At 40.4% G+C, this 12,426-nt stretch overlaps 5 protein-coding genes across 5 annotated transcripts; 3 read left to right on the top strand and 2 right to left on the bottom strand.

The window, feature by feature from the left end:
• The first annotated feature begins 33 nt into the window (after nucleotides 1-33).
• Nucleotides 34-1,081, top strand: LOC6640370 (NF-kappa-B inhibitor-interacting Ras-like protein). Its single transcript, XM_002063584.4, has 2 exons — nucleotides 34-248; nucleotides 306-1,081. The coding sequence occupies exons 1-2, from the start codon at nucleotides 129-131 to the stop codon at nucleotides 810-812; spliced, it is 627 nt and encodes a 208-aa protein (XP_002063620.1). The 5' UTR covers nucleotides 34-128; the 3' UTR covers nucleotides 813-1,081.
• Nucleotides 1,082-1,132: 51 nt separating this feature from the next.
• On the top strand, nucleotides 1,133-1,791 carry LOC6640371 (phospholipase A2 large subunit). The gene is made up of 2 exons (XM_002063585.4): nucleotides 1,133-1,380; nucleotides 1,438-1,791. The coding sequence occupies exons 1-2, from the start codon at nucleotides 1,148-1,150 to the stop codon at nucleotides 1,703-1,705; spliced, it is 501 nt and encodes a 166-aa protein (XP_002063621.2). The 5' UTR covers nucleotides 1,133-1,147; the 3' UTR covers nucleotides 1,706-1,791.
• Nucleotides 1,752-2,459, bottom strand: LOC6640372 (phospholipase A2). The gene is made up of 2 exons (XM_002063586.3): nucleotides 2,124-2,459; nucleotides 1,752-2,062 (listed from the first exon to the last, which is right to left on the bottom strand). Exons 1-2 carry the CDS (start codon nucleotides 2,429-2,431, stop codon nucleotides 1,804-1,806), a joined length of 567 nt encoding a protein of 188 aa, XP_002063622.1. The 5' UTR covers nucleotides 2,432-2,459; the 3' UTR covers nucleotides 1,752-1,803.
• A 96-nt stretch (nucleotides 2,460-2,555) lies between these two features.
• On the bottom strand, nucleotides 2,556-4,725 carry LOC6640373 (nucleolar protein 9). Its single transcript, XM_002063587.3, has 2 exons — nucleotides 4,454-4,725; nucleotides 2,556-4,384 (listed from the first exon to the last, which is right to left on the bottom strand). The coding sequence occupies exons 1-2, from the start codon at nucleotides 4,641-4,643 to the stop codon at nucleotides 2,589-2,591; spliced, it is 1,986 nt and encodes a 661-aa protein (XP_002063623.1). The 5' UTR covers nucleotides 4,644-4,725; the 3' UTR covers nucleotides 2,556-2,588.
• A 214-nt stretch (nucleotides 4,726-4,939) lies between these two features.
• LOC6640540 (condensin complex subunit 1) lies at nucleotides 4,940-9,635 on the top strand. Its single transcript, XM_002063588.3, has 5 exons — nucleotides 4,940-5,159; nucleotides 5,259-5,730; nucleotides 5,794-6,692; nucleotides 6,748-6,977; nucleotides 7,038-9,635. Exons 1-5 carry the CDS (start codon nucleotides 5,033-5,035, stop codon nucleotides 9,558-9,560), a joined length of 4,251 nt encoding a protein of 1,416 aa, XP_002063624.1. The 5' UTR covers nucleotides 4,940-5,032; the 3' UTR covers nucleotides 9,561-9,635.
• Nucleotides 9,636-12,426: the final 2,791 nt, after the last annotated feature.

Here is a 12,426-nt window from a genome sequence, read left to right as displayed (position 1 = left end):
TCTTTTAATTATCGATAACGTATAGTTTACAACTATATGGCAACTACAGGAGAAAGTGTTTATGAGTGTTTATTTATATTTATTTTCCACTCGCTGTTTTTGGTTCTGAATCACAGTACTGCAGAAAAATGCTTAATGCAAAACTTGGAAAAGTAGGAAAAGTACTTGTCTGCGGAATGAAGGGCGTTGGCAAGACTGCTATTATCGAGCAATTGCTGGGATTCAATTGGAAAGACTCCACAATTGGGGTGAGTGGAAAAGTTTTCATTCTGACCGAAAGCTAATGGACTTAGCTTCATCTCTAGGAATTGCATCCCACCATTGAAGATATCTATGTAGCTAGTGTGGACACGGGGCGTGGAGCTCGAGAAACTCTGCGGATCTATGACACGGCCGGTTTGCAAGGAGAACAGGCACTTCCCCGTCACTATCTTCAGTTTCCCGATGCCTTTGTCCTTGTCTATGATCCCACCGATCCACGCAGTTTGGATATGTTGGCTGACATCAAGACCGACATTGATAAGCACAAAGAGAAAAAGGAAATCCCTGTGATTGTCTTAGCCAATGTGAGAGCTCGCAATATAAAAGATTCATCACCAGCTACACCCAATCAAGTGGAAGTTATAATGGATCGGGCAAACACTTGGTGTCAACGTGAACGTATCAAACACTATACAGTGAACGCCATGGAGCGACCATCATTATATGAACCATTTACCGCCTTATGTGCACGTCTTCATCCTCCTCCGACGAAGAGCACTTTCCCACAACTGCGCCAAGTCATGCAGAATCGTCAAAAGAGCGAAGCGTAGTAAATGGAATCTCCGAAATTTAATTTTAACCCGAATCCTTAATATTAAGAGCTGACTTACAAAGTATTTACTAACGACTACTACTACTAATTGAAGGTAATTATTTACATACCATAGGATTAATCACTTGCCTTTGTATTATCATATATTTGTTGTTGTTCTGTGCAAAAAGTACTTATACCAAGAGCGTGACTACGCCACTGTTTTGTATTTATTATATACATACATATATTACTATATACTTCTATCTAGTATAGCTTACGAGTAAATTTCTTTATTTTTAATCGGAAAGCCAAGCCCATCTTGAATCAGTTGCTTAGACGCCCTTGTACAAAATGTTAGCATTGAAATTAATTATTCTAATGTGCTCTTTAAGCCACGCCCGGAGTGCGGGAATAACAGTGCCGGGCACTAATTGGTGTGGCCCCGGTAATATAGCTAGAAATTACAATGATCTTGGCTCACATGTGGAACTGGACAAATGTTGTCGCGCCCATGACAATTGCAAGGAGAAAATATTAGCACAGGACTCGGGCTATGGCCTACACAATTATGGATTATTTCCCATGTAAGGACAGGCGACTAAAAGCACAAATGATTTCTATAATTTGGTTGCCCCGTTCAGCTTCTCCTGTACCTGTGAGGAGGCATTCCGCAAGTGTTTAACCTCCTTGCATAGCACCGAATCGGCTGCCTTGGGACGCATATATTTTGGGACCACGGAGAGTTGCTTTGCCTATGGGCATCCCATAGTGGAATGCTTGGAGAAGCAGTGGGACATAAGTTTTCAGAAACGTTGCCTCTCATACAGAGTGGATGAGACCAAGCCGAAGGTCTGGCAATTAAATGACTTGGCTTTTTATACATACGTAAGCGAGAGCACTGAGCAGTAGTAAGAGGGGAGAACAATCCGTCAATTAAATGATAAGCTATATAAACTTTGTACATTTGAAAATTCATAATATTTTATTTACAATTCCTCTTCTTCTCGTCATCCCTTCATTGCCTGTTTGCTATAGAATGGCATATCATAGAATTGCCAAATCTTGGCCAAGGATTTATTCACATTATAGCGTATACAACGTTTGCGCAAGGTTCCATTCTGATATTCCTTACATCCTGTGGTGGGATAACCTTGGGCAAAGCATTTACTCCTAGTTCCATAATAAATGCGACCCAGAGTATTCGATGTCAGAGTATCCACAGCCTGCAGGCAATTGATAAACTCCTGCTCGCACGTGCATTTCAGTCTGGAAGAGAAAGAGAGACACTAATAGGACCCTTATTTGGAAAAATCAATATTTCACTTACATGGGAAACCAATCCGTATTGGTTGGCAGGCCATGTAAGGAGCTTCGTGATTCCATAATCTCATCGCAATGATCGTGAGCACGACAACATCTATCCGTGCCACTTTCAGTGCCCAAATCATCATAATTGGCTGCTGTATTGCCGGGACCACACCATTTGGTGCCAGGAGCAGTGATTCCCGTGTGAGGGACTGGCGGCAGAGCCTGATTGTAAATGTCCTCATCCTCAAAGATAGCATCATCGCCAAAGCCTGAAGCAAAAGCCCAAACGAAAGCGGTGGTAATAACAAAGCAACGCAATAGCCACATGTTTATTCGATGGGCAGAATGTAACTAAATTGATTTGTGTTGAGCTGACACAGCTGATAAGTCGAAAATAATGAAAAGCAGTGACATCGCCTAAAGGGGGTGGTTAATAAGTCTCTGCTTCAGGTAAGGTCTTATCAATTTCATTTTATTTGTAAATCTAACTTATGATATCCTTAAACAATTCGGCAGCTGATGGAGCCGATCTTTTCTTTGACCCATTTGCCAGCTGATCCGTATCCTTTAGTTGCTCCAGACTTGCTTGCCACTGACTGGGCGACAGTTTGAAGGTCTCGAGGCGATATTTTGTGTAGATGAGACGTCCGAAAGGGGAACCCTGTAGCATGTTTGCCTTAGCAACTAACTCCTTGGCCAGACGAACCTTTTGTGCTTCTTGTGAGGCTTTAAAGCACTCCTCTAGTACTCGTGAGCCATGTCGGGTAATAGCCAAATCCACATAGAAACCTTCCAACTGGCGTATAAGACGTTCTCGAGACTTTTCACCAATGAATTTACTCTGCATGAATGCATCAACAATGTGTGAACCATTTGGTGTATTGACAAGCTGAGTCAATTGGGCAGCAGGCAAATCCAAAATACAATTGACCAAGAAAATGGGTTTATTGAACTGCAATATATGTTGGGTTATCAGAGACCCATGCAGGTGCACGAACGCAGACTCATCTTTGCTTGCAATCTCTAATGGTTTGAGTTTGATGAGACACTGGAAGAACATTTTCGATTTCTCCTTATCGCCCTGGACATGGAGAGCCGATTGAAGTGAAGCTATCATCTGAGCCTGCTTGGTACCAAGGCGCAGGCAGGCGGCGCTTAACGAGGAGACCACTCCAGTGTAGCCCATTTTTAGAAGAGCTTCGATTTCCGGTTGGAGCTCTGTGAAAATGGACTCAAAGTCTGGGGTTTCTTTTACGTGTTGGAGCATACGCTGGACAGAGAAATTTGTTTGTTGCTGTTTAGCCAAATAGGCAATACGACTATGGAAGAGCATGGCATAGATTTGGGTTAACAATTTGGCGCCGGCTACATTAATCAATGATTCCAGCAGGACTACAGAGCTAGCATAATTAAAGACCTTGGGTAATGTGGGTGGAGGAGGAGTTGCATTGGTATCCTCCTCCTTTTTCTTTTCTTCATCATCTTCATCTTTGATTTCAATTTTTTCCTCCTCCTCCTCTCCCTCGGCATTTTTCTTTTTGTCCTCGTCGGTCTCTGGTTTTAGCATACTTTGCATTAAGATTTTCTTGCCAAAATGCTTCAACATGGATTTATCGACAACACTCAGGGCTAAGCAGATTACTCCAATCAAGGCTGAAGAGTGCTCTTGGTAGGGAAACTCTTCAAAATGTGGCCACAATTCCAAACGTTGTGGAAACTCCTTCATTACCTCCGACCAATCCTCGGGCACTTGATACAAACGACGGTGCTTGGAAATTTCAGTGCCTCCCTTTTCGAAGGCTATCTTGGGCACATGTATTCCCACCAGGCACAAGATAGCAGTTCTCATTATGTGACTGGCACAAGCATCCCATACGAAATCCTCCAAATTGTTCAACATGAATTTCGCTATTCTCAATACAAATTGACGACAATTTTCAACATGTTCGTTTGAAAACTCCGTCTCCAAGTTGTAGGCTTCTTCCACTTGAGCTGCATCGGGTTTTGAACGTTTACTATTAGGAGGCTCTTGCTCACTTAGTTTATTTTTACCTACACCACGTAGGAAAGCAATTTCCACCATTTTTTGCAGTACATGAGAGGCAAAACGATCCGAACACATGGGACGAAGATTGTCACCAAATTTCTGGAAATAAAGCTCTAGATGAACATCATCCACAAATCCTATAAGCGATTCCAAGGCCTTAGATACAATTTGATTTGAAGCTAAGTGAATTTCCTGATCCTTGGTTTGATCAAACACATTGTTGGCCATATTCACTGGGAAACAAAATTAGCTATCAATAAAATTCATTCATTCATGGGGTGCTTCGTTGCACTGATACTCACCACGCTCCTCCACTTCGTCGAATCCGGCCTTCATGGCGTCCAAAATATTGATAAAATACTTAAATTGCCCATCGTCAATGTGCGTGCCTCGGCCAAAGATTCCCTGTTTGGCAAATCCTTTTGCATTACGCATAAAACGGTTGCCCTTCTTTTTAGGACGCTTGCGTTTGTTATTCCCGTCCGCTGGCATGATTTATTTAATTTTCAAAATTACAATTAAAAAACGTGCGCTCAAAGCATGCCACAAGTATCAGCTGTTAGGTTTGTTAGAGATGAGCAAATTTAAAAACTGAGAGCATTAAGAAAATTTTGTCACACTAAATACAATTTAATTTAATGCAATTCATTTCAAAACGATAACAAATAAGCGAAAAGTATTGAAATTATATTTTAAAATGCTTAAAATGAGTATTTTTTTAAAAAAATTATTCAATCGTGAATAATTTATCGCATCAGAGTTGCCACCGTGGTTGTGAAAAGTTATCGATCGCAGGCAATTTGCGCATTGTCCAACACACATATTATCAAGCGACGCTTCTTTTCCATGAAAATTAAAAGATCGAATTTACCCCAATTAAAATGGATCAAACTCGAGATTTTCAGTTTATTTTACCGCTAAGCTCCAATGATTTGCTCAACTCCCGTGGCGATCAGTATTATGTGCAGCAGATCTACTCGGCTAATGAAATACCACAAAAATTACTATGTAAGTTGAAAGGGAATTTCCCGCCGTTTATTTTGAAAACTGTAATAGGTTTGTAAACTAATTTTCAATATCAAACTCTTTCTATCCCATTTCATGAAGTATGTAAGCAAAAAGTGCATCAGCGTGATCCTTTCTACATATTCGAACATTTCGACACATACTACTCCATAATTGAGTCAAATGCCAATGATACGGCGGCCATCCAAAATCTGATGCGGGCTTTCGATCTTCTCTATCTCACAGTGGATAAATTGGGTGAGAAATTATCCCCCCTGCTGGCCACGACCGAGCCTCCTTCAGCCCAAGAACGTGGACAGTATTTGAATTTAACAAAAATGACCATTTACTTAATGGTGAACACTGTAAAGCGGATTGATAAGGTAGTCCATCAAACACTAAAGGATCAGCAGATGAATCAGCAAAAGAAGCGTGGCAAGCAGCCGGATACCCTCGAAAAGTATCCCGATTGGGATGTGAGACGGGGCAAGTTTCTCGTGCAATTGTATAATATACTGCAATGTCCATTGGAAATGCTTTGGAGTCCACCTGTAGCGGAGGAAAGCTTTGTTACGTAAGTTGTAAGAAACAGGGGAAAGTGATAATAAGTAACCACTTTTCTCTTTTGTTCTTGTAGAATGCTCTGCGACATCTGCTATCGCACTTTGGAGGTGGTTACTCCACGAGCCGATAATCGTCATGTCATTGACACGGTGTTTCAAATCTTTGGAACAGCCATCAAACGTTACAATCATGCCATGACCTTTCCTGTCCGTATCCTGCAAATACTGCGTAGCACTGAACATGCTTCAGCAGGAGTGGCCAATGGAATTCTTCTGCTACACGAGGAATTTGGCATTTCCACTGTTTTTGCCATTCTCGTCAAGAATATTGTAGATGCCCTCAAATTGGACTCTTCCGATTCAGCTGTATCGAAGAACTTCTCCAGTTTCCTAACTGATTTTGCCAACATAGCTCCAAAGCTAATGATACCACATCTCTCCAAGTTGGGCGATGAGTTCCTTGATTGTGAATCTCATATGCTGCGTAATTGCGTCCTCCAAATTATGGCTGATGCCGTATTAGGCGAATTAACCTCCGAGGATTTAGATGACGAGATGAAGGAGGCGCGCAATGAGTTTCTTGATAATCTGCTGGCCCATGTCAATGATATATCGGCTCATGTAAGGGCTAAGGTATTGAATTTATGGCATCATCTGAAGGAACAGCACGCCATACCACTCAGTTTTCTAGTCAAAGTGCTGACCGAGGCCGTGTGCCGGCTGGAAGATAAGAGTTCCATAGTCCGCAAAGCATCCATACAGTTAATTAAGGCATTTCTCGAAAACAATCCATATTCGGGTAATCTCACCCTGGAAGAACTGATCAAGAAGCATGAAAAGGAAGTGGAAGTTATGGAGAAATTGGGCGAAGAATTGGATGCGGAACGTCAAGCGAATGAGAAGCTGAATAACGATTTTGAAACGACCATTGCCCCCTTGTTATTGCCCATTATAGAGGAGAATCTAAGGGAATGTGAGTAAATATCCAGGATATAGACGATCATAATATAATAATAAATCTCTTTTAGTTCCCACAATGACATTCGACAAGGATGAAGAGTATGAGGCTTTGGTGGGTAAGATTTTACCTCTGTTAAGGGAGGAGAACTACAAAGATGCATTTGTCCTAGTGCGCAAGGCAGACTTTGTTAACGATCAGCAGAATCTTAGCGAAATACTTCAGCCGGAAGAGCGTTGTGTCTACTTTTTGGCTCTTTGTAAAACGTTTCTTTCATTGGCAATAGGACCAAAGGATAGTGTAAGTTTAAAATACTCTACCAAGCTAGTCCCTCCTACTTAATTCTTGATTCAATTACAGACTGAGGAGATGCAAAAGCAAATCAAAACGGTGGAATTCCTAAAGGATAGCATTGATTTTGCGAATGTGGTAACTCAGGCCATGCCAAAGATTCATGAAATGTTGCTATCGAAGACCAATACGGATGTCTTTGAGGCAGTTGATCTCTTTACGACAGGCTATCAGTTTGCTATACGTGGCACAGAGACGGGAATGCAGCGTGCCCTGCATTTGGTGTGGTCCTCGGATAAGGAGAAAAAAGATGCCTGCTCAAATGCCTATCGCAAGATACTTTTTACCACCGATCTCACAAATCGACCACATGCCATTAAAGTGGTACAAAACCTATCGAAATTTCTGGGTGAAGTGGAATATGGACATTATACGGCAATGGAGCAACTAATGGCCGAGTGGGTGGAATCGGAAGATATCGATGGTTTGATTATACAAGTTCTTTTCGAGAGATTCACCATGAAGTTGGAGGGCACCACGCCGAATGAGTCGCGTTTGGCCCTGCAGTTGCTTATCATGGCCTCGCAGGCCAAGTCATCTATAGTTTCGGCCAATCGTCAGTTAATCGAGGACATTTGCATTGGCGAACGGGTGAGAAGGGATCCGCGCATATTTAGCGGTTGCCTGCAATTGCTGGTCAACTCCATAGATGCCAATAATAATGCCAAATTCTACAGACGTCATGCCACCGATGCGGAATTTGTTAAACAAATAACGAAATTGTTTTTCAATTTCTTTTTCTATTCGAAACTAACCGATTTCGATGGTTTGGCCATGAGTGTCCTGGAGTATTTCTATCGCATGTGCCAGGCACCAGATGAGTTGGCCCAAAATATAATTGTAGAGCTAATAAGACGATTCAATGCCCAATGGCTAATGACAAAGGATGATCTCAAGCAAATAGACACGGAGGAAGACAATCAGGCAGTGGACGAGCCTCGTTTGACCCAGGTCACAGATATACCCTATTCCCAGACGCTGCCCCCGCAAACCCAAAGTCAGACTCTTATGCCAGGAGAACCATCGCAAATACCTGTCTATTTGGTTTCACGTTTCATTTTCTGCATTGGCTATATGACCATTAAGGAAATGATATTCCTCGACATGGATGTCTATAATAACTTGAAATACCGCGAAGAACTCACCGCTTTGGAGGAGAAGAAGAACAAGAAAGATGCCGTCAATGCACTGCGGCGACAGACCATGAATGTTTCGGCCATGGAGGTGAGAAAGCGTCTGTCTGGCGTAGCTGCTGAACCACAACAGGAACCGGATGATGATCTGGTGGGGGCTACGGCGGAGGATAATATTGCCGAAGAAATTCATGCCATATGCGAAGATATGCTTTTGTATGAGCCAATTGCTCTGCTCTCCCGCCTCTATCCCATCATCATAGACATTTGCAAGCGGCCGGGCGAATATCGCAATCAGCAATTACAACAAGCGGCTACCCTGACGCTGGCCAGGCTTATGACTGTCTCCTCCAAGTTCTGTGAGACGAACATGTCATTCCTAATGAATATTCTCAACTTAACTAAGAATATTAAAATCAAATGCAATACCGTGGTGGGTCTATCGGATCTCACATTCCGTTTTCCCAACATCATTGAACCCTGGACGGGTCACTTGTACTCCCAGCTGCATGAGGAGAATACGGAACTTCGCTTGACTGCGGTTAAAATGCTTTCCCATTTGATTCTCCACGAAATGATCCGCGTGAAGGGACAAATTGCTGATATGGCCATGTGCATTGTCGATGAGAACGATGAGATTAGGAATATTACCAAACAGTTCTTCAAGGAGATAGCCAACAAGTCGAATATTCTATATAATGTTCTGCCCGATATTATCTCCAAATTGGGTGATATTAATTTGAATTTGGAAGAGGATAAATATCGCACGATAATGCGATATATTCTGGGACTGATACAAAAGGATCGTCAAATTGAAACTCTAGTGGAAAAACTTTGCTTACGCTTCCCCCTTACCCGGGCAGAGCGACAATGGCGCGATATTGCCTTCTGCCTGAGTTTGCTCAGCTACAATGATCGTTCCATCAAGAAACTGATCGATAATGTTCAGCATTTCCGTGACAAAGTTCAGGTGGATGAAGTCTATCAATCCTTCAAATTAATCATCAGCAATACCTCGAAATTGGCTAAGCCAGAACTGAAAGCGGTGGTCACAGAATTCGAGGCACGTCTCAATGAGTGTCTCCAAGTCCAAGATGGTGCCGAACCGGCAACTCAAGCAGATGAAACGCGTCTAGGAGCAACGAGTAAGCCCAAGCCCAATCCCAAAGGTAAAAACCAGAGAGGACGAACACCAGCTAAAAAAGCTCCGCAGCGTCGTGGTCGCAATGCTTTGCCGAATAGCGATGAAGATTCCTCGAATAGTAGTGATGAAGCTCCCGCGTCGAGATCTCGTCGTGCCCCGGCCAAATCGAAGAAGCAGCAATTGTCTTCATCTGACGAGGAGTCCGAAGATGAACCACAAGCAACTCAAAATCGTAGCGAACGCAGGAAACGTTGACGATCTTTTAGTTTTAAATGTGTCTATTTAATTTTTGTAATGTCTCTTTTATATGAATAAATTTAGTATTTAATTTTTATCAAAACCAAAAAACTCTAAAGGGGGTTAGGATTTGTAAATTTTTAAGAGTATTTTAGCATTTTTGATCTTTTTAGAACTCTTGTGTAATAGTTTAAATTGAATAATCAAGGGTTTTATATGTGTTTTCTACTGTTTTCCGAATTATAAATGATGTTTTATATAAATCGATCGAGGACTTTAAAGAAGCCAAAAGAGAAAACACAAAAAGATAATAGAAATTGTAATTTTAAAAAGAAAGCGAGCTAATGCCATTGAAAAACGCTTAAAAGCATTCAAGAGACTCAAAATTGTTTTAAGTGAATTTTTAAAATATTTTATTAGAGACTTTTTAACCTCTACTTATTAAATGTTAACAAGTTATTTCACAGGACGGACTAATTCATTTACTAATTTTTAAAATATCTATAAATTTAGAATTGGGACATATCTTTGCAAACTGAAATAACTGTAGTTCTAATGAACTTGTACAGATTATGGGGACTCTGTATTGATTATACTTTTTTTTAATCTTTGATTGAATATGTGTGTTGCCTACTTATAGGCTGCAAAGTAGTGAATGAGTCAAACTAAATTAACTCTTAAGTACAGATATGGTATTAAAGTTTACAAATATATGATACATTCCTATCAGTCATAGGATGTCATGTTAGTCCATAATATCATCGGTAGGTCTAACAATTTAATAGAGAAGAGAAGATAATATAGCACATAATAAAATTCATCCTTGACAGTTGGTTCTCTTCTCTAGATTTTCTCTCACCTTTCACCATTGTCAAGTTATTTAAGCCGCTCTTTTGTGACATTTTGACAGATTTTCTTTATGTGTAAAACGTTCTATTATTATATTTTTAGCATCTTTTAATTGTAATCCCCCTTTTATATGTCAATTCCCAGAAGAACAACCGAAAACTCAAGGTAGACCTTGAAAAGGGGGCTGTTACTTTTGTCTACTGCTTGAGAGGATTGCCTTATTGGAATTGAAGGCGTATTGACATGGTTTACAATGAACAGATTTACCGTTATTCGCTCTCTACACACTGCATGTTTTCATTCACTTTCCCACACAATTATGTGAACTTAAATTGTACACTTTAAGGTCCTTAATTAAATTATCAGTAAATCTGCCGCAAGATAAAAAGAAGTCAAAATATTTTGTAACCAGATATCAAGCATCAATCTCAATCAAAAACCGAGTCACAGGTCCCAGACACGTGTGTGTTTTGGCTGCCAGGGGAAACGATAACCTAATGGAGTGGGTAGGTAGGTAGGTGGGTGAGTGGGTGGTTGAGTAAGGGTGGCGATGCAAAGACGTCTGCAATATGTAACTTCAGTATCAATAAACAAATCATCACACAGAGCAAAAGAGAGCAATGTCAGCCAGTCAAACGACAGCATCCACCCTCTGGCCACGTCTCTGAGAGCGTTGCCAAGCACCGCCTCCGTTGCCAAGTTGGCATTAAACCTAAAAAAAATACACATCAACATGCTCATTACATGAGACGCGACGCGACGCGACGCCACATGGACGACGATGCACGCACGCGCCCAGCAGACGTCGAGCAACGGCCGCAGGATTGGGCACAGTAGGCCGACAAGAAGGCGGAGGACGACGAGGAGTGCGACCCATTAGCATTAGCTGGCTTACCTGTCGCCGCGGATTAGTGTAAAGTCTTCGTCTCATTGTTGTGGTCAGTTTGTTGGGTAATGAGCAGTGGGTGCGGGGCGTTATTGTTTTTCTCATTTCCCAGGTAGTTTGCCTTATTATTTTAAACGAATTTTAACATGGAAACTAAATGTGGAAAATAAAGTCCTTAAGTAAAGTCATTAAGTAAACTATGAAAATTAAGTCAAGTAAATGTTTTATGTATACCAGGGTTAGGTATTTTATACCTTTGTAGAGGAAGTTATAAAATTAGTTAGATGTTTGTTTATGGGAAAATTTTGGTTAAACTGATTAAACTATAATGTATCACGATTTCGTTTAAAAAGGGATAAAAATATGGATTCTTTCGGGCTAGAATTATGACTAACTTATTTAAAGTTTAACTTATATTAAAATTATTGCTAACTCTTCTTTAAACAGTTATTTTGTAGCACTTAATTAGTGACTCTTTTTGCCGAAAATCAGAAGCAATTGTTTTCTAGACTTGAACAATCAAAGGCTAATTTCAATATCCTTGACTCTGAATTTGAAACTACTAAGAATTAATTTGAAAATTTTGTAACATCGTGTAAGATCCATCTACATTGTCATATTGGTACTTGCTATAATTAACATTGTATTTTCGTAAGTATGAGTTATTAAGACAACAAACTTGTTCATTGCTTAGAATAGAATGGACAAGTAAATTCCGTAGTTTAAACCATCTAGGTCTGGATTTTGGATGGACTATTATAATCCAGTAAACATATTTTAAAACCAAATGTAAAACATTTTACACCTTAAAAGTTTTAGACGAGCCGATTTAATAAATTGCAATAACTGTGAATCTTTCACATTTCCTAAATAGTTTCCTATATGTGTAATAGTTTTTCCCACATTAAGAAATAGTTTCTTGTAAAGAACTTTGTTTTTCAAGAACAACTCATCTAACACTCATTTAGAGGAAGTCTTTGGGATCTTTGGAAATCAAAGGACTTAAAATTAATATAATTTTCAATATTGAAGGTTCGTTTAACATTCGAATTAATGTTCAATAACCAATTAATTCAGAAGGCAAACCGTTCCTGATACTGCTTCTCTCTCTGTTTTCTCCCATTTGAACATTATTTAATATTAATGAAG

The sequence above is a fragment of the Drosophila willistoni genome (assembly GCF_018902025.1).
Source record: "Drosophila willistoni isolate 14030-0811.24 chromosome 2L unlocalized genomic scaffold, UCI_dwil_1.1 Seg196, whole genome shotgun sequence".
NCBI lineage: Eukaryota > Metazoa > Arthropoda > Insecta > Diptera > Drosophilidae > Drosophila > Drosophila willistoni.
This window is presented reverse-complemented; position numbering and strand designations above follow the sequence as displayed.

Excerpts from the sequence above, each read along its gene's own strand:
- LOC6640373 (XM_002063587.3), bottom strand. The coding sequence starts at position 4,643 with ATGCCAGCGGACGGGAATAACAAACGCAAGCGTCCTAAAAAGAAGGGC. Across the intron at positions 4,385-4,453 it reads CGACGAAGTGGAGGAGCGTG|TGAATATGGCCAACAATGTG; the intron begins GTGAGTATCAGT and ends TTTGTTTCCCAG.
- LOC6640370 (XM_002063584.4), top strand. The coding sequence starts at position 129 with ATGCTTAATGCAAAACTTGGAAAAGTAGGAAAAGTACTTGTCTGCGGA. Across the intron at positions 249-305 it reads GGAAAGACTCCACAATTGGG|GAATTGCATCCCACCATTGA; the intron begins GTGAGTGGAAAA and ends CTTCATCTCTAG.
- LOC6640540 (XM_002063588.3), top strand. The coding sequence starts at position 5,033 with ATGGATCAAACTCGAGATTTTCAGTTTATTTTACCGCTAAGCTCCAAT. Across the intron at positions 6,693-6,747 it reads AGAGGAGAATCTAAGGGAAT|TTCCCACAATGACATTCGAC; the intron begins GTGAGTAAATAT and ends AATCTCTTTTAG. Across the intron at positions 6,978-7,037 it reads CAATAGGACCAAAGGATAGT|ACTGAGGAGATGCAAAAGCA; the intron begins GTAAGTTTAAAA and ends ATTCAATTACAG.
- LOC6640372 (XM_002063586.3), bottom strand. The coding sequence starts at position 2,431 with ATGTGGCTATTGCGTTGCTTTGTTATTACCACCGCTTTCGTTTGGGCT. Across the intron at positions 2,063-2,123 it reads AATACGGATTGGTTTCCCAT|ACTGAAATGCACGTGCGAGC; the intron begins GTAAGTGAAATA and ends TTTCTCTTCCAG.
- LOC6640371 (XM_002063585.4), top strand. The coding sequence starts at position 1,148 with ATGTTAGCATTGAAATTAATTATTCTAATGTGCTCTTTAAGCCACGCC. Across the intron at positions 1,381-1,437 it reads AATTATGGATTATTTCCCAT|CTTCTCCTGTACCTGTGAGG; the intron begins GTAAGGACAGGC and ends TGCCCCGTTCAG.